Source organism: Cryptomeria japonica, chromosome 9, assembly GCF_030272615.1.
Source record: "Cryptomeria japonica chromosome 9, Sugi_1.0, whole genome shotgun sequence".
In the NCBI taxonomy this organism is placed as follows: Eukaryota; Viridiplantae; Streptophyta; class Pinopsida; order Cupressales; family Cupressaceae; genus Cryptomeria; species Cryptomeria japonica.
Window position 1 is genome coordinate 164,631,135 of NC_081413.1, and position 22,238 is coordinate 164,653,372.

Here is a 22,238-nt window from a genome sequence, read left to right on the forward strand (position 1 = left end):
CTCCCGCGTAGCCAATCTTCCCCCAATGGCCGACGCAACAGCTCTTCCCTCCAGCCGCTCCCAGCTCGCCGCTCTCCCCCGACAACCTTCACTCCCCTCCCCTATTGCACCTGCACCAGAGTCCTCCCGCGAGCTAGGGCTTCGAAACCCTAGCTCGACAGCTCGACACCTCCTGCACGCGCGCCATCTAGTCAAACAATAAAATTCATATTATTTTATTAGAATTTAACTATATATGTTTTCAGTCAAATTAATTGATCCATATTTATGAGTAGTGGTTCACACATGGATGGTCCATTAACATTCATTGCATCTAGGCAATGCTCACAACGATGAAACACTAGAATTTTTTAAGAGGTTACACATCTCATACTCAAGTAAATTAATTATAGAATTTCTCCAAGATCAAGCCTACACAACTTACTACCCTATTTGATAGTTTTATTGATTAAAATAGACAAAAAAGACCTTGTCTATCCTTAAAAAATGGATGTCAATCTATAAAACATTAAAGACAATTGACATGCCCATATTCAATTCACAATTGTTTTTCTTATATTACATTAGTCACTAAAATTTAAATCCCTTATAATTAAGATTAAAGCATATTTAATTTCTTATATTACATTATTCCCTAAGATTCAAATCCCTCAAAATTATGATTAAAACAGATTTTACTTATGAATTGACTTTTAACAACATGGGTTCCCCTTGAACTGTATACTCTTTCCTAATTTTGTAAATCGATAAAAAACCCCATAATAACTTCCATTCCCAGGATTAGTCAAGGGAACACAAAGGTCATCTGCCTTCGATCCTTCCTTACTGGTGCCCGCGGGCTCTCTGCAAACGATCTGAAAAATGTCCAGCAAGATTCAAACACCCGCATCTCCAGATCCCTCATTTTCTTCGATGGATCCAATCCTCCTCCTCTTGCAGCTCCCATACACAGCCCTGAGAGTCCCGCGCATGCGCCTGAAGCTGCCCTCACTATCTCTGCCCTCGCCCATGGTGGTGTTTGCCCTTATATTGATCACTTATTTCCTGGTGGTGTCAGGTTTCATCTACGATGTCATAGTGGAACCGCCTGGCATCGGCAGCACGCAGGATCCAGTCACGGGGACTGTTAAACCGGTGGTGTTTCTTTCAGGGAGAGTAAACGGGCAATACATTATTGAAGGGCTTTCATCGGGGTTTATGTTCGTGCTGGGTGGTGTGGGGGTTATTTTGCTGGATTTAGCGCTGGACAAGCACAGGGCAAGGAACGTTAGGATTTCTTTTGCCGCGGCTGGGGTTTCGTCCGTGGCGATTGCGTACATCATGAGCATGCTCTTCGTTCGCATCAAAATTCCTGGTTATATGCGTTGATTAGGGCATCCGACCCTTGATTGAGGTAAAGGTTTTGCATCGAGCTAGGGTTTAGTTTATAACAATGGCCAGTACAATAATGTCGATGCCCTTAGGAAGAAATTTGCACTTTTCTCAAGTTCGGGAAAATTCTTTTTAGTTCTGTGGTTTGATTAAATATATGAACATGGATTTCCCGATCTTAACTAAGCTAGTTTTTTTTGGTCAAAGAGAAATTATGTACAGTGAGAAAATTTGCTAGCAAATAGTTTTGTTGTTTTTATCAAGAAATTTACACTTTTTTTTAAGTGTGAGTGATGTTTTCTATGTTCTGAACTTTAATTTGGATACTAAGTGTGGATTCTCGGTGCTTAGTTGAGATAGATATCAATTTTGAGAAGAAATTTAGCTATTGGTTTTCTTCAAAATTGTTAGCAAAATAATGTCTTCGTTTTGTAATGAATTTTTTTCACTATGTTTATTTGTGGGAGAATTTTTTAGATCTTCATGGTTTAATCTGGAAGTATCGGTGCTTAAGCAAGCCGGGGAAAGTGGGGATTACTTTTCATATATCTTATGCAACAAAAAATTATTAGGCAAATAATATCATTGTTTTATAATTATTTTTTCAACTTTGTTCAAGTGCAAGAGAATTCTGTAGATCTCTGTGGTTTAATCTGGATATAAAGATTCAGTGCTTAATCAAGCCAGGGAAAGTGGGGGTTACTATTCAATATCTTATGCAGCAAAAAAATGTTGGTAAATTGCTTTTGATGTTTATGTGAAGAAAGTTGCAATTGCTTTGAAGTTTATATATATTATGAAACATTAGAGCTAAATTGAGAAATTACATGAGTTGACAATTGACATACAAATTAATGAAATTTCAATGTTTAGTTATTTCAATTTGAGTTTTGAGTTTTTATTATCGAAGTGCATATACAAAACACAAAAAATGAAAATGCTAAATTTTCAAAGAGGCAAAATGTAGACAATCTAATAGTTAATGCTGTTATGCCTCTTCCTCATCGTTGCCTAAATCAAATTTAGACTTTGTATTGGATTTACTGTCAATATTATGGGCTACCTCATCCAATGGAACACTCATCAATCCTTCATGTGCCTTCTCATCAATCAATGTGATGTCCGTAGGATCAACATTTCACCCTAAAGTTGGAGTTTATTGATACTCATGAGTCTTTTGATCTTGAAGCCGCAAGGCACTATATGCATGGGCTTCAAGTTCTGTGGTCATCAAGAGGAAGCTTGTTCCACTGGATAGAGTAGATGAAGTCATATGTGGACTAATTCCTCTTTACGATAGAGGAATCAACAACCTATGAAAGGATTTGAATAGCAAGTTTTCTCAGTTGTGGTGTATCCTTGCCATATCTTTTCCACCTTCCAATGGGGTTGGTTTGAGATAATGTCACTCTATCTACTTTCGCCTTTGTTTTACTGAATGTTGGATTGCAATTAGCAAAGGCAAGTCATTATGTGCGAAGTAAAGTTAACTCCTCACGTGATACATCTTTCGAAGAGCTTCCATTAATCCTTTTTTCAACTTTTTTTATCATCAAAAAGAGGCATTCTCCCATTTTTGGTGCATACTGTTTAGGATTTCAAGCAAAGATTGCCATATGATGTAGGGTGTTTGATAGTGTTTCATTGTTGTGTCACAATGGGCTTTGATGTGCTGCTCATATAATCCCAAATTAGGATCCTTGTCATAAAAAAATGCTTGTTTCATCCATCCAAGTATTCTGTCAAACGCCTCAATAATCTCTCCAAGATTAGGAGGATATGTATCCACATAGCTAATGACATCTACAATGTGTGAGATGGAGGAGCAAACATATCTACAAACAAAAAATTCAAAAAAGAATAATACTAAGACTCAAATGACAAAGAGTGAATGCTAAAACAAAAATGAATAAGACTATCAAGCTATAAACATTACTAAATTAATGATTTAAAAAAAAAAATCAAAATTCCCTTACTTTACAATGGATCCAATCATCATCAAGGATTGTTTGTTTCACAATTTTTCCTTTATAGTGTTTGCATCAAGTCCTCACTTTGGACTAATCACGATAAATTGTAGAGCCTTTCTCACGTCAAGCATCCTCTCTAACAAAATGAAGTAATCAACATGTCCAATCTCCACAGAGGATTTCCTTCCTCAAAAAAGTCTTGAAAAGAGCGAGGTGTTGGTTACAACTGAACATTTGAATATCATTATATCTCTGGCTTTTATCACTATTTTTTCACCCAATCTATTTTACCTGTCTTTTGATGTATGAACATATTATGGGGTCCAAAAGATATTTGTAATCGCGCTCCACTATTAGGCCAACTAATTTGCACACATGCCAAATCGATGACCAATGAATAACATTTGAGCCACTGACCTTCTCAATTCCTATCATAAACTCTTCTTGAACAATCAGCAAGTCTAAGGAAATAAAAAGTAGTTGTACGTGTTACTGATGTTGATGAGTAGTCGATGTTTAATATTAGTTAACCCATCCATGACAATAAAGGAACATGGCCTTGTCCATGTCTGGCTCATGTCCTTTGTACCATATTCACCTTAGCATATTTATCAAGGAGGATGGTGCATGGTTTATATTTTTTTAGGGAAGCAAATCAGGGACCGATAGAGATTGCATCTTTGAACATTAGCTATTTTTTAGGGAGGCAAATTAGGGACCAATAGAAATCGCATCTTTGAACATTTGTTTGAAATAAGGAGAACATGCCACATGAAATGGGATAGCATGTGCAAAGAAAAATTTAGCAATGAAAGACTTATTGTGATCATTCAACACACCTTACCACTAGTTTTCCTCTTTCCTCCTGTAGAGAAGCCATAGCTGATTGTTTATACTCTATTGGCATTGGCATACCCTTAGACCATGCTTCACCCTCCGTAAACCATCTATTAACTTCCACCTTCTCAGCTATCTTTATTTTTGGACAAAACTTAACCCCTTGTCTGTAATGACCAGTAGGTAACTATATGCCTTGTTGTATCTCCTTTTAAAATCTTTGTTGTTTATACAGCATAACCACACTCTAGTCCCACCTTATTCTTTTTTATTTGGTCTATGTGTAGAGTTGTCACAAATTGGAGAGAAGAAATTAAAAGGGTCTGAAAGGGCCCTTTGCGTAAGGTTTCAAGAGGGCAGAAAGGACACTTAAATGGGTTATGTGCGATATGTTCCATTACGAACACTGATTTTTTTAATAGATGTTACTTATAATTTATCTACAATAAATATAGCAGCTCAACAAATTCTGGAACAGCACTTCATTAAGATTTTTTTACTCTTACACAAATGGTGACTCATTAAAATTCTGAATATAGAGAGAGATTAACAGCTTTAACAATTCCTTTTCAGAGTTATATGTTAGAAACTTCTTGCGTTGCTGCAATCTACAATCCTTAAAATCACACCCAGGAGTCCCTTTTTTACTATTAAACTAAACTGCTATGCTGAAACTAGTTAAGTGCTGAGCTGACTGTTATGTCGAAATAGACTGCTAAACTAAACTGCTATGCTGAAACTAGTTAAGTGCTGAGCTGACTGTTATGTCGAAATAGACTGCACTCAATCCAAAGGATGAAAACCCATGAGCATCTCAAATGGAGGTTGAGGACGAAAACTTCCATTTTTCCAATCAGTGGTTCCAATTCTGAAGGCACATAAGTGCTCAAAATGAGAATTCTGAAAATGAAAGTCCGATTTCCTTTTTCTGAAGGATCCTTGCATCCCTGTAATGTCTCTAGTATGGGTATGCATCCAAAAGGGCAGGGGATATATCCTTGGGGGACATAGAGTATTTCTGATGCTTTTATGGAGGAATATAATTTAATCTTTAGAAACAGGGGATTTTTAAGGTTAAATAAGTTAATTACAGCCGAGGATGCTGTATTTTTTGTGTCTAGTTGAGGAATGGTTTAATTCCCAATGAAAAATTGGGAGCTGTATTGTTTACCATGAACAATTTGTCTACAAAAGAAAAATTCCTTATTTTTGTTTGAAATATATTTTGTTCTTTGTATGAAGGAAAATTTTCTTTTTCAAAGTGGGGACTAATAGGAATGAACTTATGTATGATCCTATAATAAATTATGATCTTAGAAGTTTTTTGGTTCAATCAAATCTGTGATGCAGGATTTTCTTTATTTTTAACTGAGCTAGAGTTTAGCTTTGAGAAATCTTGTTTGCTGCAAGGAATGGCCAGTAAAATAATTACTCTTGATGATTTTGTGAGGGAATTTGCACTTTAAACTTGCATACAAGCAAAAATCGTTGGGGGAAAAAAATCGGCAAACCAAAAGTATAATCGGATTTTTAAAAAATCTTTCAATTTTTTATAAAAAATAGACAAAAACTACTATTTTTTTTTTTTTCAAAAAACTTGGCATTTCCATGGCATAAAGTTATAGAGAGCAAATAAAGTAGAGTTTAACCCATGAATTGTAGAAAATAGATTTTTGTTGTTTATATTCATATTGCTGATTACATAAGCAAATATAATATTGCTAAGTCTTTTTGAATGTTTTGATGACAAATTTGTAGAACAACTTGTCTTTTGGGCCGAATTTGAAGTTGGGGAGACAAGCTATGTGTAATGTCCTCAATTTGAAAGGTGACAATTAATTAAATTGATTTTTTTTAATTTTTATTTTGCTCGGTAAAAGGCCGAAGCCATACTCTATTAAATAATAAATAAAATTACAGTCTCCGCTCAGTGCGGGTGCCGGTAGGAAAGAGCAGAGAGGAGAAAACCTCCGCGTCCTTGCTCGGGACGGTAAGTCCAGTCAATTACTGATACTAAAACTCTACATCATTTATTGCATTACATATTTTTCTTCACAATCCCTTCATTCTGGGCAAAACAGGCCCATTGCAGGTAATTTCTATAATCTTCCTTGTAAAAACTTGCCTCCTTTCTCATAGTTCACTGCCTTCTAACTCACCCTGTCACCTGCAGGACATATTCACAACACAACCCTGCTGCAAACCACTTCATGAAGTGTTAGTGCAAAAAGAAAGAACTACTTTTATATCAGCAAGCTTATATTATACTTTCCACTATTGTTAATGCAACCTAGGCTTCTTTTATATTGATTCAGCATAGGGATCATACTGTTGACTATAATATGAAAGATTACCCAGGTTACAATAACATTTGTGAAAGGTATCCCTGCATATAACCGAAATTTCCTTCTGCCACGTTATCCATGTTAGTACCTTAACATTCTAATCACATAAATCTCTTAATGTAAATGATACAATGAAAACTAAGCCAAACATGCAATTGTTAGGGAGATACTTCCTGCCTCTGCACCCTGAATATAGATATATCCAAGTGGCCACAGGTCATGCCTGTTTAGTCATATCTAAGATGCTAATATAAGAAAACTATCATTAGAGTATATGCATTCCTGAAAGATATATCCTGATTATAACCTACGCTACTTCAGTATATATATGTCTGTAAATGAAACAATATCAGTGTCCTTGTGCCTTTATTTATCTATATTATAACAGAGCCATACGTTTCTGAGTATATGTCCTGTCCCAATCAACCTTTTTGTCAAAATGCATTCATAATCAGTCCTATGTATGAAGTTTACTATCTATAAGTCCATTAATTAAATTGATTTTTATTTAGCTGTCAAAAATAAATAAAATATACAATGACGACTTAATATTATTTAATTTAATTACATAAATAATAAAATAATATCATATTGTCACTTTATTAAATAAAGTTCTCCAAATGTGGTCGGCCGAATATTCTAGAAGCTTCTTGGAGTTCTTTATAAGGAGATAAAGGAGACTGGAGGGAGTAAGTAAGGATGCTTTTGGATTTGATAAACGTTTGGGGATTTCTGGAGACGAAAACTAATAGAAGTTGACAGAAGAGCTGGACGAAAACCTGGTTCTTTTGGTGGTGGAGAATTGGGTGCGATCTCCCTTGAAGGAAATTCATTATAGTTGACTGCGGAGGACAAACATTATCATATCGTGTATAGACATCTATTGTGGAGTCTAATGAGAAGATTATCTTTGCAAACGATTTGAAGAAGTGATTAAAATATATATCGAGGATATGGTCTTGGAGCCAAGCCCACAGCTGTTGGCTTTGGTCGTATGTTATTGCATCGTGGATGATAAAGACAAGGGCAGCCGCCAGTATTAATACCGTGGGAGCCAAATACTCTGCTATGAATATCTATCTGGGCCTGCAGGTTACATTTTGATTGGTGCGGCAAAATAACAATAATTCTGAGAGAAATATCTCGAGTCCTATAAATCGCATCATCTTACTCTTGCTGGCGGGACCATTGGAGAAGAAGGAACTGGTGATTAAGCAGAGGCGCAGCTCATATATCAGCTCCAATGATTATAGCTATCCTACTCCCAATGCAACTGGTGGAGGCGCAGCTATCTGAATCGTTTATTGGAGGCATTGCTTGGTATTCCTTGCCCAAGGAGTAAGGTTTTTGATTTTTTTCATTGTTGAATTCTGAATATTGAAACTGTGCAATCATTATAAACTTCTGCTGCTAATGTTATCTACTTTCCAACGCTAACATTAATGTCCCAATATTGGTGTATCTGTGCATTGACACAAATCAGTTGTCAACCCATTAAGAAATCAGGGTTTTTCTATTTTTTTCAGTTGTTTATTAATTATGATATTGTTATGTCTGCAACCAAGCATTAAGCAAACAAATTTATCAGACCTGCAACAAATAGCAATGGTAAAAAAACTCACTGAATCCAGGAAATAGACATTGTTATGTTAAGAAAGGTGTATTTTCTATGTTACCCCGAGTTTCCAGGATGGGGATGTGTTGACGTGTATTTTGTACACTATCAAACACAGAATAAAATACCCAAGGGTACCTTACCCTCTCTTGAGTAAAGCCTCTGAATGTTGAAGATATCGCGAAAAGGATCAATCAGGGTGACTTCAAGGTTCTTTGCTGTAGGATCTCTACGTGTGGATAAGCACCAGTGGTCGTTGTGAATGCTGTTTCTTCAAGGGGTCTTACGCACTTTAAAAGTTGGTCCGTGTTACTCTTACTTGACTGCAGAAACAAGGAATTTTCTAACACTAACAAATTCTCAAAAAAGATCAAAAGATAGGGTTTTCAAGAGATGAATTCTAATCTAATCCTAAGAATGACTCAATGTAGGCTAGACTTGGTAAGATTCTACCAATTTCAGTATTGCCAAGGAATTACAACTCTACTGGAATTGATGCGATCTTCTAAGGTGATTAGTGATTTTCAAATCATCAAGAATTATAGATACTACCATAAAGATACATATCAATAGTTCAATAATGACTGAAGGTTCAAGCAATCTAAATATCTCCAGTTGACCACGCAAGGCGTCCTTTACAATTAGTAAGAAGCTAGTGGTTTGGAACGTGAATCTCATCAAAGATCAAGCACAACACTTAGTCCTTCAAACTTAAATACTACTTCGACTGAGAATGATTCAAGAAAGTAAACAACCATGAAGATAGCCACAAGAATTGCAATAAAACACCGTAACTTCAATATTTCATTGATCTCAAAGCCAAAATAGACAACAATTGTTCGAAATTCTTTCTTCACTACTCAATCTTGCTACAAAATAACTTTCTTCTCTCCAAAGCTCTAACTATTATCTATCTCCTTAATATCTAATTTCTAATGACAAAATGAAAATGAGTGAGGGTATATATAGCATCCTCAATTACAATGAACGACCCATATCAAAAGAAGATCAACGATTGAGATTCTGACGCCTAAACCCTAATTAGGGTTTGTTACAAAAAGCCCCCTTTTTAGTTGAACATTATTAAATGCATAGCGAAATATTTAATTGGCACAAAAGTCGAGGAAACATAGACCAATGATAATTAAGATGCCACATCATTCTATAACAACCGTTCTTCTAGAATCTTGTTCCCTTTCCAATGCTCTTTCTTAGCATATGCAACGAATCTGGACACAATTCCTTCAATCTCAGCAATAGGAATCTCAGGAAGATTCTTCATTCGCTCCTCCAAGTGGATAACCTGGTCAAAGGCAGTGAGAAGAGCTATTTCCCATCCAGGTTCGAGTTCTTTGATCTTCTCAATCAGGAGCATAGTAGTGAACATTAGATCTCGTTGCTCATCTGAGATGACATTCTCATCTTTGCAAAAGATGACCTTGACTCTCTCTTCTAACTCTTGGAGGTCCACATCCGTCTCAACTTCGATCCTCCTGCCAAGAATGGTACACAACACTTCAAACACCTTATCCTGAATTGGATGGATGACACCTTCAACTTGATTGCATTTGGTGCTGACGTCTTAAAAAAGAACCTCTTTCATCTGAAGTAGAGTCGACCATTGAAGTAGGTTATGAGCTCCTCCATCCATTATCTTTTCTTGTGCTAGGATCTTCCTTGGTGTTTGCCTGATTACTTGCAGAATAGGAATGATAACATCTCTAGTGTGAGCGAAAGCGGCTATCGTTATCATTAGGTTGTGGACGATTTCAAGGACCTGGATAGCTCGGTGGATTGTTTTCATCATTCTTGTTGTAAATTCAATGGCTACTGTGTGGGATTTGTCAATCCAAGAGCTCATAAGCTGAACCAAGCTCTTGACTCTTTCTGCCTTGCCAACTGATTCAAGGGGAAGTGCTTGCATAGGAGATACTATTGGATCCTGACGTCCCAAGGGCTGATTGAGATGGCTAAAGTAACCTCTCCAAGCACCGACCTCTCTCTCAAGCTTCCTATTTTTTTCCATCTCTTCCTTAAGTTTGTCTTTAAGTGCTTCAAATGAATCAGTTGCCTCATCCATTGCCTGTTCAGTAGTGAGCGGACAAAGCTCAAATGTTTCTACATCATACTCTTCTGCAAGAATTTCACCTTCATACTTGTCCACTACTGGTGTAGCTATCTGCAATTTCCTGGATCCTGTCTCATCTGTGATCACTTTGGACATCTTGGTGGCCTTCTTCTTTTCCGTTACCTCTTGAGAATTTCCTATAAGGCTCTCTAAATCAATTACATCTTCTTCATCTTCAACCACAATCACCCTCGTTAGTCTCTCCTTTAACCAATCTGGAATGGCAGATCTCGTCTCTCTTACTTGTATTTCTTTAGGCAATGGTTCATCTTCTCGGAGAGGAGATGTGGCTTCATCATCATTCTTCTCTTCATGTAGCTCATCAACTTGAGGAGATTGACTTGATGAATGCTGAGGTGTCTGCCCCTTTTCAGGCTTATCATTCTGTACCATGGACTCCATAGATTCATCAATCTCAGGTACCATCTTCTCTTGACCTTCAGCTTGACTTGCCCTCTTTCCATGCTGAGAAGATGTGCTTGATGAGCGATCTCGATTGGCCTCTTGCTTCTTCTTGGAGGGTTCTCTTTTCTCAGGTCTTTCTTTCTTCTTTGCGCCTCTAGGATGAGAATTGTCTCCACTTACGCTCGCTCCTCCTTCTTTTGGTCTTTCCTCCAAAGTAAAAGTCATTGGTATGTTCTGCTCTCTTAGCTTCTGATGTTGTACATCCACCCATTTGCGAGTACATGACAAAACTGGAGCCATCAAAGCTCTCAAGTCCAAAACCTCAGGTTCATTCCAATCTATCTTCACTGCTTTGTCTTCTTTGTCATAGGATGACTGGAGATGTCTACCACTGTCTTGAGCTTGATCGGCTACACTGTAAACTTTGCATTTCCTGATGAAATCTAAAGGTAATCTGGAATGCATCTTTCTTTTCACTTCTAAATCACTTGAGAGATTCATCCAAAAGTCCTCTACCTGAAACTCGTGTTTGTACTTCTTACCAACTGTCTCCTCCATATAACCATGAGGATCAAAATTCTCCCTCGAGGCAAAGAATGTGAATGAATATAAAGCCAATTCCTTCTTTGCATCCTCCAAGGCTTGAGTATTAGGACATACCTCAACTGAATTCCCCAATATGATGGGCACGGGAACTCCATTTCCATGCTTGTGTCTGAATGCCTTTGCATAAGCTGCCAACTGTGTGGTCACCTCAAGTAGCACTATCCTGTCTGTCGGATACCTCGGCAACATGTAGGGAGGTGAAGGACACACATGAATTCTGATATATGTAAACTTTTGAAACTGGATGAACCATGCGCCATACTTCTTCACAAGTTCTTGTGCATCCAAAGATAGTCGATTATGAATCCCACCTTGCAATATCCTAGTGATGTTCATCGTGAAGGTGTCATTGACTAACTTGTAGTCACCTCTAGGAGGATGATGCAAATGAACATAAGAGTCACAAACTCTCACTTCTCCGGGTCCTCTTCCGATCACTCCTCTGTGAGATAGCCCTGCATATTCGAAACTTCTGATCAGGGCATATATGACATATGAGCTCATGTGGAATGATTTAGTAGGTCTTAGTCTTCTCAACTGCACATCTAGACAATGGCTAATAATTCTACCCCAATGAATTGTTCCTTTTCCTTGGATTATCACTTGGATGAAGAAGAACATCCACTTTTCGAAGTAGAAGGCTTGAGGAGCCCCTGTAACTCGATTGAGCAAAGTTATCAAATCTCAGTACTCCTCCTGGAAGTCGATCCTATGTGGTGTGTTGGGAATCTTGCTCAGGCGAGGACGACTTTTGAGCAACCAATTCTTATTGATGAGGTTCAAGCAAGTGTCGGGATCATCTTCATACATTGACTTGGCTCCTTCTAAACTTTTGTAAATCACATCTTTATGCTCTGGAAGATGGAGAGCCTCACTTATAGCCTCCTCTGAAAGGTAAGCCAAAGTGTTTCCTTCCTTGGATACGATCGATCTCGATTGTGAGTCATAATGGCGGGCACACTCGATCATCAGCTCATGACACTGGACTACTGGAGGGAAACCGGTCGCCTTGATGATGCCACTTTCAATTATCTTCTTTGCGACAGGTGATGGCTTGCCAATGTAGGGGACCTCTCGAAACTTCCTCACACTGAAGTTTCCCAAGTTGGTATCTTCGATATTGCTCCATTTGGACACGATCCTAGTTTCCAATTCTTCGTTCTTCTGATCTTCCTTCATGAGAGCTGGACAACTAGTAGATGCTCCTGCCTTTGGAGTCGCCATCTTGACACCTACACAACATTTCATAATTAGTAATATATCTTGAAGCATAGAAATATAGGGTAGAAAGGAAGATTTAAGATTTTAATTAGGAAACTTCATGATAAATCTTGAGTTATTATTTCCTAATTAACTACGCCAAACTTAGAATTTTCAAAACAAAGTTCAAAATTCAAATCTTCAACAATGGTGTCATTATGTTTTCGCCATACCTCCTCTTGAGTACTAATTCTAAGAAATGAAGCAAAAATAGGTGAATTTCGCTAGGCAAAACGTAGATCAAAGCTCTCCCTTGAATAAAATGCGCCTCCTTTAGCCTTCACAAGGATCAACTCCACCTCCTTCTAGCCTCCAACACTTGAAAGAAAATCGCTCCAAGCAAACCAGATTTCGCACCTTTAATCAGCCTTCCAAATTCGCACTTGAAGCAATGATTGAATGATTGGAATGGTCAAAAAACACCTCCAATATATAGAGCGCTCACCCCTTTGCTCCCTCTAGGCCAACTTGGCAAAAAGAGGTTAAAAAATAAATAAAATTCCAAAAAGGAGGGGCCGACTTGGCAAAATAAGACCTTAAGCGCTCCATATTTAATTTTGATTTAATAAAAAAATTAATTTTAAATGCCTCCAAGATAGAAGTTCGATTTTTAAGGCTTAAAATTAATTTATTAAATGCCAAAATGTCTTTTATTAAATGCCAATTTAATTTTAATTTTTTCAAATGCCTCAAAATTAGCAATTTTGGCGATCTAATGCAATTTGGAGGATATTAATTTTTTAAAACAAGGCTAAATGAAATTTCATGATGATTTCGCCCTGGACCCTCTTTGAGGGTCAGGAGCGTTTTTGCAATTTTAGCCTTGAAAACTTCGCATCTTGACTCCAAAATCTCCTGGAAGGTAAATCGATATCCAGTTAAGGTGTTGCACTTCAAATTTTGATATTTTACATGAGGAAAATAGGTGGAAATGTAGATTTCGCCCTAGACCCTCTCCAAGGGTCAGGAGCGATTTTCCATTTTAGGCTTATAATCCACCTAAATTTGATTGTTGAACCCTCATCGTTATTTCCAAGATCAATTTCCTTGCACAATTGAGTAAATTCATCGAAAATCTTGAAGGCAAAAATGTCTTTTGGAGGAATTTCGCCCTGGACCCTCAGCAAGGGCCAGGAGCGATTTTCCCAATTTTGCTCAAAATCCTTCATCTTTTAATTATCAATTCTCCTTGTGGGGTAAGCGATGATCTCCTTCATCCATTCCATACATGTTTAATTTGTTTTGTAAGGCAAAAGAGGTGCTCCAAAGATTTTCGCTCTGGGCCTCAGTGAAGGTCAGGAGCGACTTTTGCAATTTAGGCTAGGATCATCAAGTTTTGGAGGTAAATCCTTGTTCATCACGTTTTGGAGGACCCTTCCACCTTAGCACAACCTTGCCTTAGCGCAATCTTGAAGGGAAGTTGTTGGTTTTGTAAATTTTGCCCTGGGCCTTCAGTGAGGGTCAGGAGCGACTTTGAGTCTTTTTGCACAAATTCTTGATCACTTCAACTTCAAATTACCTTCAAGGCGTAGAATATCACGTTCTCCTCATGTCCAAGCAAGATTTTGTCTTAATTCTACAAACAAAGGAGAGAAACATGAAAAATCGCTCTGGGCCCTCTCTGAGGGTTAGGAGCGATTTTGTAATTGTCTTCAAAATCCTTACTCTTAACGATCCTTTTTCACTTCAAGGCAATTTAAACATTATTCCAAACTCGTGCCTTGGCTTGGATTTGTCCAAACTTGGAGAGAAAGGCTCAATATTAGATTTTTCGCCCTGGGCCCTCACTGAGGGTCAGGAGCGATTTTGCAAATTCAAGCTTATCCATCTTTTGTTAGCCCTCCAAATTATCTTCAATGGGCAAAACACACCCTTCCTCATTCATTTCAATCATAAAATCGCTTTGTTCTTGCAAGAAAATTACACATTTTGAAAATTTCGCTCTGGACCCTCTCTGAGGGTCAGGAGCGAATTTACTCCCCTTGGGCAGAACTCCTTCAATTCATCATCTTCAATCAAGTTTGGATACTTTATCACGCTCATTTCATCCTCTACCATGCCTTTGATATCTCAATTTGACCAAACAAGGTCAGGAATGACTCCAATAAACTTTTTTGCCCTGGACCTCCAGAGAGGGTCAGGAGCGAATTTGATGATTCCAACAAGATCCTTCATCATTTTAAGTTAAAACTCCTTCAGGTGGATGGAGAAAGTCATTCATTTTCCACTCATGTCCAACACTTGGTCCCTTTTTCATTACAAGATGAGGGAAATCAAAATTTCGCCCTGGGCCTTCAGCAAGGGTCAGGAGCGAATTTTCCCTTAGCCTTCAAAATTCATCATTTTTCATGCCTTCATATCTTCAAAAGCATCAAACCACGTCCAATCATCCCTCCTGGAGACCCTGCACAAAGCAAATTGGAAAAGTCAGTGACAAAAATGCCTTAAATAACATTTTCGCCCTAGACCCTCAGCAAGGGTCAGGAGTGATTTCACCCTTTCTGGCTAAACTATATAAAATTTAAGTCTCCAATCACTTCACAAGGCAGAGTCAGGTCATTTTCGAGGTCAGGAACCAGTTAGCAAGCCCTCTCAAAACAAGAATTTGTGTTTTAGGATGAAGTTCGCCCTGGACCCTTAGCAAGGGTCAGGAGCGATTTCTCTGTTTCAGGCATCATCTTACTTCCAAATTTTGATCAAAACTTACTTAGGCAAGAACACACAATTTCACCTTCAAAATGCCAACGCTTAGTCAAAATTTGGATTTTACCCTAAAAAACCCTGATTAAACCTAACCTAAGACCTACTTGACTCCCTTGAAAGGCTTACCTCACTTCAATCGTCTCAACTCTTCGGGAGGACACTTAAAAACTTTCAAAATTTAACTGGACTCAGCTTGAATAACACCCAAAAGAAACCCCTAAGGTTTAGCCCTAGCCCAGACAGACAACTCACTCACTCAAAACCCTAAAAGCAGAGAGAAGAACAAGCAAAACAAAAGCGAAAAAAGAGGGGGTCCCCATTCTAATGGGGCGATGTGTGAAATGGTCACAACAGGATGGCAGGGGATGATCTGATCAGTTTCCAGGATGGCAAATATTTTTGCCAATTTTGGGGACGATGAGGGGATGGCAAAGGGGATGGCTATATAAAATATATAGGGAAAGTTCTAAATGTTAATATGAAAAATAGATAATGTATATATGCATTATATTCATATGAAAACATGGATAAAGCATGCATATGTACATTATAGAACCTTAACATACCACATTTGTGTTCAGAATTCATTGTCAATACTCAATAATAATATACATCCATAATTCAGAATTCATTGTCACTACTCAATAGACATTCATGATTGAAAATTCATTGTCAATGTGCCAGCACTTGTTTGCTTGTAGTTCATTGTTTATTTCTGGTTGGAGGATATTTGATAGTATTCCATTACTATTATGACCTACAACCGCCTTTTTATGCACTACCAAGTTTTGGGTGTTTGTGAAATTTATTACCAGGCTGTTATTCATATTTCTGAGTGCTTTTAAGTTTTGGCTATGATTCAGACCTGTTTACCTTTCGTATCAGTGAAAAGTCCAATATTGCAGACCTGCAACCACTTTTTTATGCACTACCGAGTTCTGAGTGTTTGTGAAATTTATTACCAGGCTGATGCTCATTATTTCTAAGTGCTTTTGGAAGTGATTCAGACATGTTTACCCGTCATATTAGTGAAAATCCAAATTTATAGACCTATAATAAAATAAACAAAATTTTTTTTTAGAGCATTTGATTCTTTTTTTAATTTTAAATGTGCTGGGAAAAGGAGGACGACTGGCTGTCCCCGGGACGGTTAGGGGACATCACAGATCTCCCCAATCATATTGGTGATGGGGGGATGTCCCCTATTGAGAATCACTGCCGTCCCCAAGTTTGCCTGGTAATCCCCACGTCCCCAGGATGGGGACGGGGAATTTAGGCCCGTGGAGGCATCTTCGGGTAACATAGTGTATTTCCAGATTTAGGGATATTTCACTATGGAATGAAATAAAGGATATGAGGATTTTGTTCATGGATGAAAAATAGTTGGTTGAAGGCAACATCAATAACATTGTGAGTCAATAAGGTAAGTTGGGTGGTAGTAGTAATTCTGTGGAGGGCTCTTCTTTCTTCAAGGACTTTTTGTGGGGACTTGGCTTTGGTGGATATCCCACCCAAGATGGGTTGGTTCACTTGGAGCAATAGACAAATAGGGAAAGATTGCATTGTTAAGTTATTTGGATAGTTTCTTGGCCAATTTGGAATGGCTAACACAACATGTTGCGAAGCCAACTATTCATTTTGGGGGTTCAAACCACTGGTTGATAGAAGTGATGAAGGAAAGAAGGCCTTGGGGCTGCCCCTTCAAATTAGAGTTTTTTTGGTTTGAAAGAGGGGATTTTGCTGATTCTTTGGAGGAGTGGTGGAGGTTAAAGGTTGTAGTAGGTCCAGAGGAAATTGATTGAGGTAAAAGGAAGAGCTTGAGATTGGAATAAAATAGTAGTGGGCAATGTCTTTGTCAAAAAAGCATAGGTGGAGGTTGAAGAGAGAACTGCTTTAGAAGGACTAGAGAGGATAGCTTATTTATGACTTATAATTTAGTGATTGAATTAAATACTATCCTTAGGATGGAAAAGATCTTGTAGCAATTGAAATCAAGTGTGATGTAGCTGATGGTAGGAGATTGCAACACAATTTTTTCATCTCTACGAACTATAGGAGGTAGCACAACAAGATAACTAGTATTCACCTCCCTTTTGGTATGATGATAGTGGCATGGAGGTTATGTGGAAAGAGTATGGGATTTGATTGAATCTTCTTTGAAGGAATTGGGGGATTGTTAAGGTAAGGTGGATTGGTCTCTTGGGATGGAGGAAAGTTATTGGGTTTTGGCTTGGCCAAGGTTTCATTGGTTGAATTGTCTTGTTGATAGGACCCCTAGGATTGATAAACATATTAGATGGAATTGACTTGACGAGGGATGGATAAAATTAAATTTTTATGGTGCAACCAAAGGCAACCTTGGTGTTGTGGGTAGGGGAGGGGTAGGGGTGTTCAAAGATGATGGTGAGCAACCTCTTTTCATCTTGGCTTATGATTTTGGGATGGTTTCTAATAATATATCTGGAGGCAGAGCTCTGTTGTGGGGTTCGAGAGTTGTGAAGGAGAAGGGATGGAAGTTCCTATATGTGGAAGGGGATCTTAAAATTGTTATTGGTCTTTTGAAGGTAGGAGATTATAGGAATTGGCTTTTGCACACCATCATTTCTAAGGCTAGGGTGCATGCTAGTTCCTTTGATAAGATTGCCTTCAATCACATTAGGAGGACTGACAATATAGTGGCTGATTGGGCAGCTGGTAAACGAGTTGGTCTCAAAGTGAAGGAAGGGGTTGGCTATTAACTTTGGGGTGAGGTTTTTCCTCTGAATGTACTTCTTGGCAAGGATACTGGTGCCTTGTAACTTGATAAAGAGGTGGGTAAGGGGGGATGTTTATTTAATGATTGTCAGTGTGGTCGATGGGATGAGACTTACCATTTAACGGTTACAACATTTATGAATGGGTGTGTTCAATGGCGATAGTGATTTAAAGCCTGGTGTTTCATTCTATTTTCTAGGTGGTAGTGTTTTTGGTTGCTGGATGGCATCTGAATTTGTTTGATGCAACTCAAATGTGCCTCTCTGTTGTCTCTCTGTTGTCTAATGCTGCTGGTTCCTTATTCCTTCACAATGATCCAAAGATGTTCACTAGGCTGAGGTGTATTTCAATTGTCTTGGATCATCTGCATGCATTGAATGGAGGCAGATTCGTCTACAATGGGCTGTGTAAGCTATTTGCGAAGGGTGTCAAGGTCTATCTTTTGGTGGAGGCCATTGTTTTGTTCTTTAAATGTTTTGACTAGGACGAGTCTATGGAGGATCTCCTTTGGGTAGTTTGCCTCAGCCCCCAATGGACTCTTCTCATTATATGCCGTCATGTAGTTGGTTTTGCTTCGGTTAGTTTGATGGTTTGGTGGTTTTTGATTGGCTTCTTGGATCTCGTTTGCCAGTTTTTTGTAGTAGGTTATGGGGCAGTGGGTTTGGTTTGGTTTGTGATACTATTTACCCTGTGATAATATATATCAGTATAACTATTTGAATTTAATCTCATTTTTTTTCAAATTTTATTTTATCTTTGCCAAACTTGAAAGTGAACATTCACCTCATGACATAGGTGAAATCGTCATTGGATTTTTGGTGCTTCAATTTTACAATATTGCTTTCTGCAAAAACTGATAACAGTGAACAATTTTTGTTGGTTTTCTTCCTGTAGCTGCCTTGTGTAGCTTTCGTGGGTCTCCATTCAGACTGAAACAAGAAGCAGGTACCTTAGCTGTGAGATGCTGCTCTTAGTTAGAGCAATTATATCGTCATACATATATTAAATTAACCGTTTTAGAAAGAAGATTGCATAATTGCTATAAACTCTAAAAAGAGCTCATTCACTGCTCTAGGATAAAAACTTAAAAAATAAATAAATAACAAAATTAGTCATTTACTTTGATCCGAGGTTATATTGCAGATACATTTTAATATCGAATCAGGATTTTGTACAAACAGCCAGCGTACGAGTGCAGTAATAGCCCTCCCCACATTAGAGACTGTCTTAGGAGAAATTTACATTTTGTGCAACAGACCACATCAATGAGGATCTTTCCCTAGTATGTTAAGAGTTTTTTTTCTTACAACTTGCATCTCATCAATGGTGATAATCTGTTCCAATTTGTGTGATGCAAGTTTTTGTGTAATGCCACGTTTCTGTTATTGTTCCATCCTTTTAATAGAGAACAACACGAACAATAATTTTGGTTCCAATTCCAGTCCATTGGATAGAGGCTTAATGAAATTTGTGATGAGATGATCTACCATTTTAACAAAGGGCTACCCCCACTTGATAGTTTAATGCAATTGATATTTGCCTTAACTAGAGGGACTGCTTTCTGTTAATATTATTTTATCCTGCACTGACAACCTGTTTAAGATGGCTCATTCTGCAAAATATAGGGGAGGACCCAGTAGTTGTGCACCCTAAGTTTGTGCTTCGCAAAATCCTATGTGGAAATTTCAAATCACCCCTAATTTTTAACAGCAGCATACTCGGCAAGTCCCATGCTTATAACTAATGTTTCAGGGCCACATCATCAAATATGATGCCACATCCACATGCTTTTTGTCAAGGTGTCATAACAGCCTCCAAAAAGGTGAGACCAATAGTCATGCAAAAGGGGCCCCAATACTTGTGCAGCTGATGTGGCATTACACGATTGGTTGCTTTTTACAACTAAGGGTACATTTCATTCAATTATGGGTTGTCATCATCAGCAATAACAACTTTAAAGTCACAACTATTGGTGCAATGTTGTATAAAAAAAAGAACATTAAATCAAGTATGGCTTTTAAATCAACTACTTTTATCACAACAATTGGAATGTGTTCAACTACTGGATCCTCTCTGTTAGAACCCTAAAATTCTCTAGCATTTCTTGACTTGTAAAATCTTGAGATCACTTTCCTTGTTTTGATCTAGCATTTCTTGACTTGTAAAATCTTGAGATCACTTTCCTTGTTTTGTCTTCACCAAGCTTTTGTATTCAAACGAGGAGAAAAGCCTATCCTTAAAGCATAACTCCATATCTTTGAGCCTGTCCCTATGAACACTTGTTTGAGAAGAATGGTTTATTTATCAGGTGAGGTTATTATTATTACAAGTTCATTAATGAAAAACATGAATAACAAAGCAATAAAGATCATTAGGAATGCTTCGAGGTATGGATGCTATGTGTGGGGATAAATGTGGCTCCTACAAAAGTTGAGCCCAACACTTAGCACTAGGGAGGAATCAACAATGATCCATGATTTCAATTCACGAAGCCAAGAAAAACACCTTATATTCTTCATTGTGCAGAAAATTTTGTATCGACAAGACTCACTAATTAGTACAACGAAAGGATGACTTTTCAGAATAGTTTGCAGCCCCGGTGAACAAAGGAAACACTATGGTGAAATGGTAAGTTAACTGATAAGCCCTTTTTGGTATGACTCGCAAATTTCCAGTGAAAATCTATTTATTGACATAATGTTGTGGTTCTGCCGAATACAATAATGCTATAATGAAAGAGTAAGCTACAACGAAAGAAAAAACTTATTGGCCGACAGTATATAAGCTATACTGAAAGCATAAAATGTAAGGGTTTTTGGCGATGTCGGAGTAGGTGTCTAGCCACTTCACCGAAAATATGGGTTTTCGGTATAATGATCAAAGAATTTCAGAGTGTGGAAATGTTATGCCGAAATTTGCTTCTATACCAAAAAGACTGGCGGGTCCTATTCCTATGATTAAATAAGTGTCAACAAAATTGGCCAGGAACCTATGACGAACTTTATGATTTTGTTGTGATGAAGCAAAAGGGGAAATGATGGGAATCTTATATTGAAAGTATATGTGATAGCGAAAATGAAAGCAAAGGAATATAGCCCTGAAAGTTACACCGATATATATATATATATATATATATATATATATATATATATATATATATATATATATCAGTCTGATGAATGGACTGTACAAAGCGGGAATGTGCATATGCTGAAATCCAATTTTACACCGAAACAAGGTCATATCAAGATAACTAAAATTTGTTATACAGACAAGGATTTACACTTAGATGAAATTGCAAACAACGGAGAAAGGATTAGGAGTTTTAACGAACTAGCAAGTTACACTGAAAAGACTTAGATGGTGGCAAGACGATGGGTAGAGTTCCCCAACATTAATGCACACCAAAATTAACGTCAATATCACACGAATTTGAATTTAAAGCATCAATGATCGTTTTGCAACTATATTCAAGGTAGTGTTTCATGAGATTTTTAAGAAGAGAATTGTGTAGAATTTGGACGACACATACAAAGATAGCTTTGAGCCAGGTGAGCAGACAAAGGATCAGAGTTAACTCCCAGATTGCAAGTAAGTTTTATCTTTGAAGAAAATCTTTTGATTAATTCTACATTTCTGCATGATGGAGGGTACTTCGAAGAAAACTAGGGCTAAAAAACAGAAAAAAGGAAACCACTGAATTTTTTTTTCCCAAGAACCCAAACCTAAAAAGCAGAAAAAGGAGGGGAGACACCTAAATCAGGGTCTAATGGATCAATTTCTCGATTTTGGCCCAAAATCCAAACGATCATTACAAGTAAGATCAGACGTACTGGGAGATAATAATGAGGGTTTGAGAGATATCTGGACACCAATGAGGGGATTTGATATGGTGCTTTACCATTATAGAAAGAGGAACAAGCCAAAGCCTATTTGCAACCCATGGACTTACAACATTGGCAAATTAGTAGTCCCAAATGTATTCGTGAATACAAATTTAATGATTGCATTGATAAAAAACTATGACCCAAGCACAAAGATCATTAAGGACGCTGCTGGGCAGATATTGTTACCCATCACAAGGGATTTCATGTCCATAGTATTTGATTTGGATATAACATTGGACCAACCCATTGATCCTACAATTTTGACTAATGAATACACTGGGCTCACAGATACATATAAAAGATGGAGATTGCCCATCCACATACAAAAAGAGGGAAGCAAAGGGAATTTTTTTGAAG

General features: G+C 37.7%; 1 protein-coding gene across 1 annotated transcript; it reads left to right on the plus strand.

Moving 5' to 3' along the window:
* The first annotated feature begins 724 nt into the window (after positions 1-724).
* Positions 725-1,674, plus strand: LOC131037818 (uncharacterized). The gene has a single exon (XM_057970041.2). The coding sequence runs from the start codon at positions 862-864 to the stop codon at positions 1,366-1,368; it is 507 nt and encodes a 168-aa protein (XP_057826024.1). The 5' UTR covers positions 725-861; the 3' UTR covers positions 1,369-1,674.
* Positions 1,675-22,238: the final 20,564 nt, after the last annotated feature.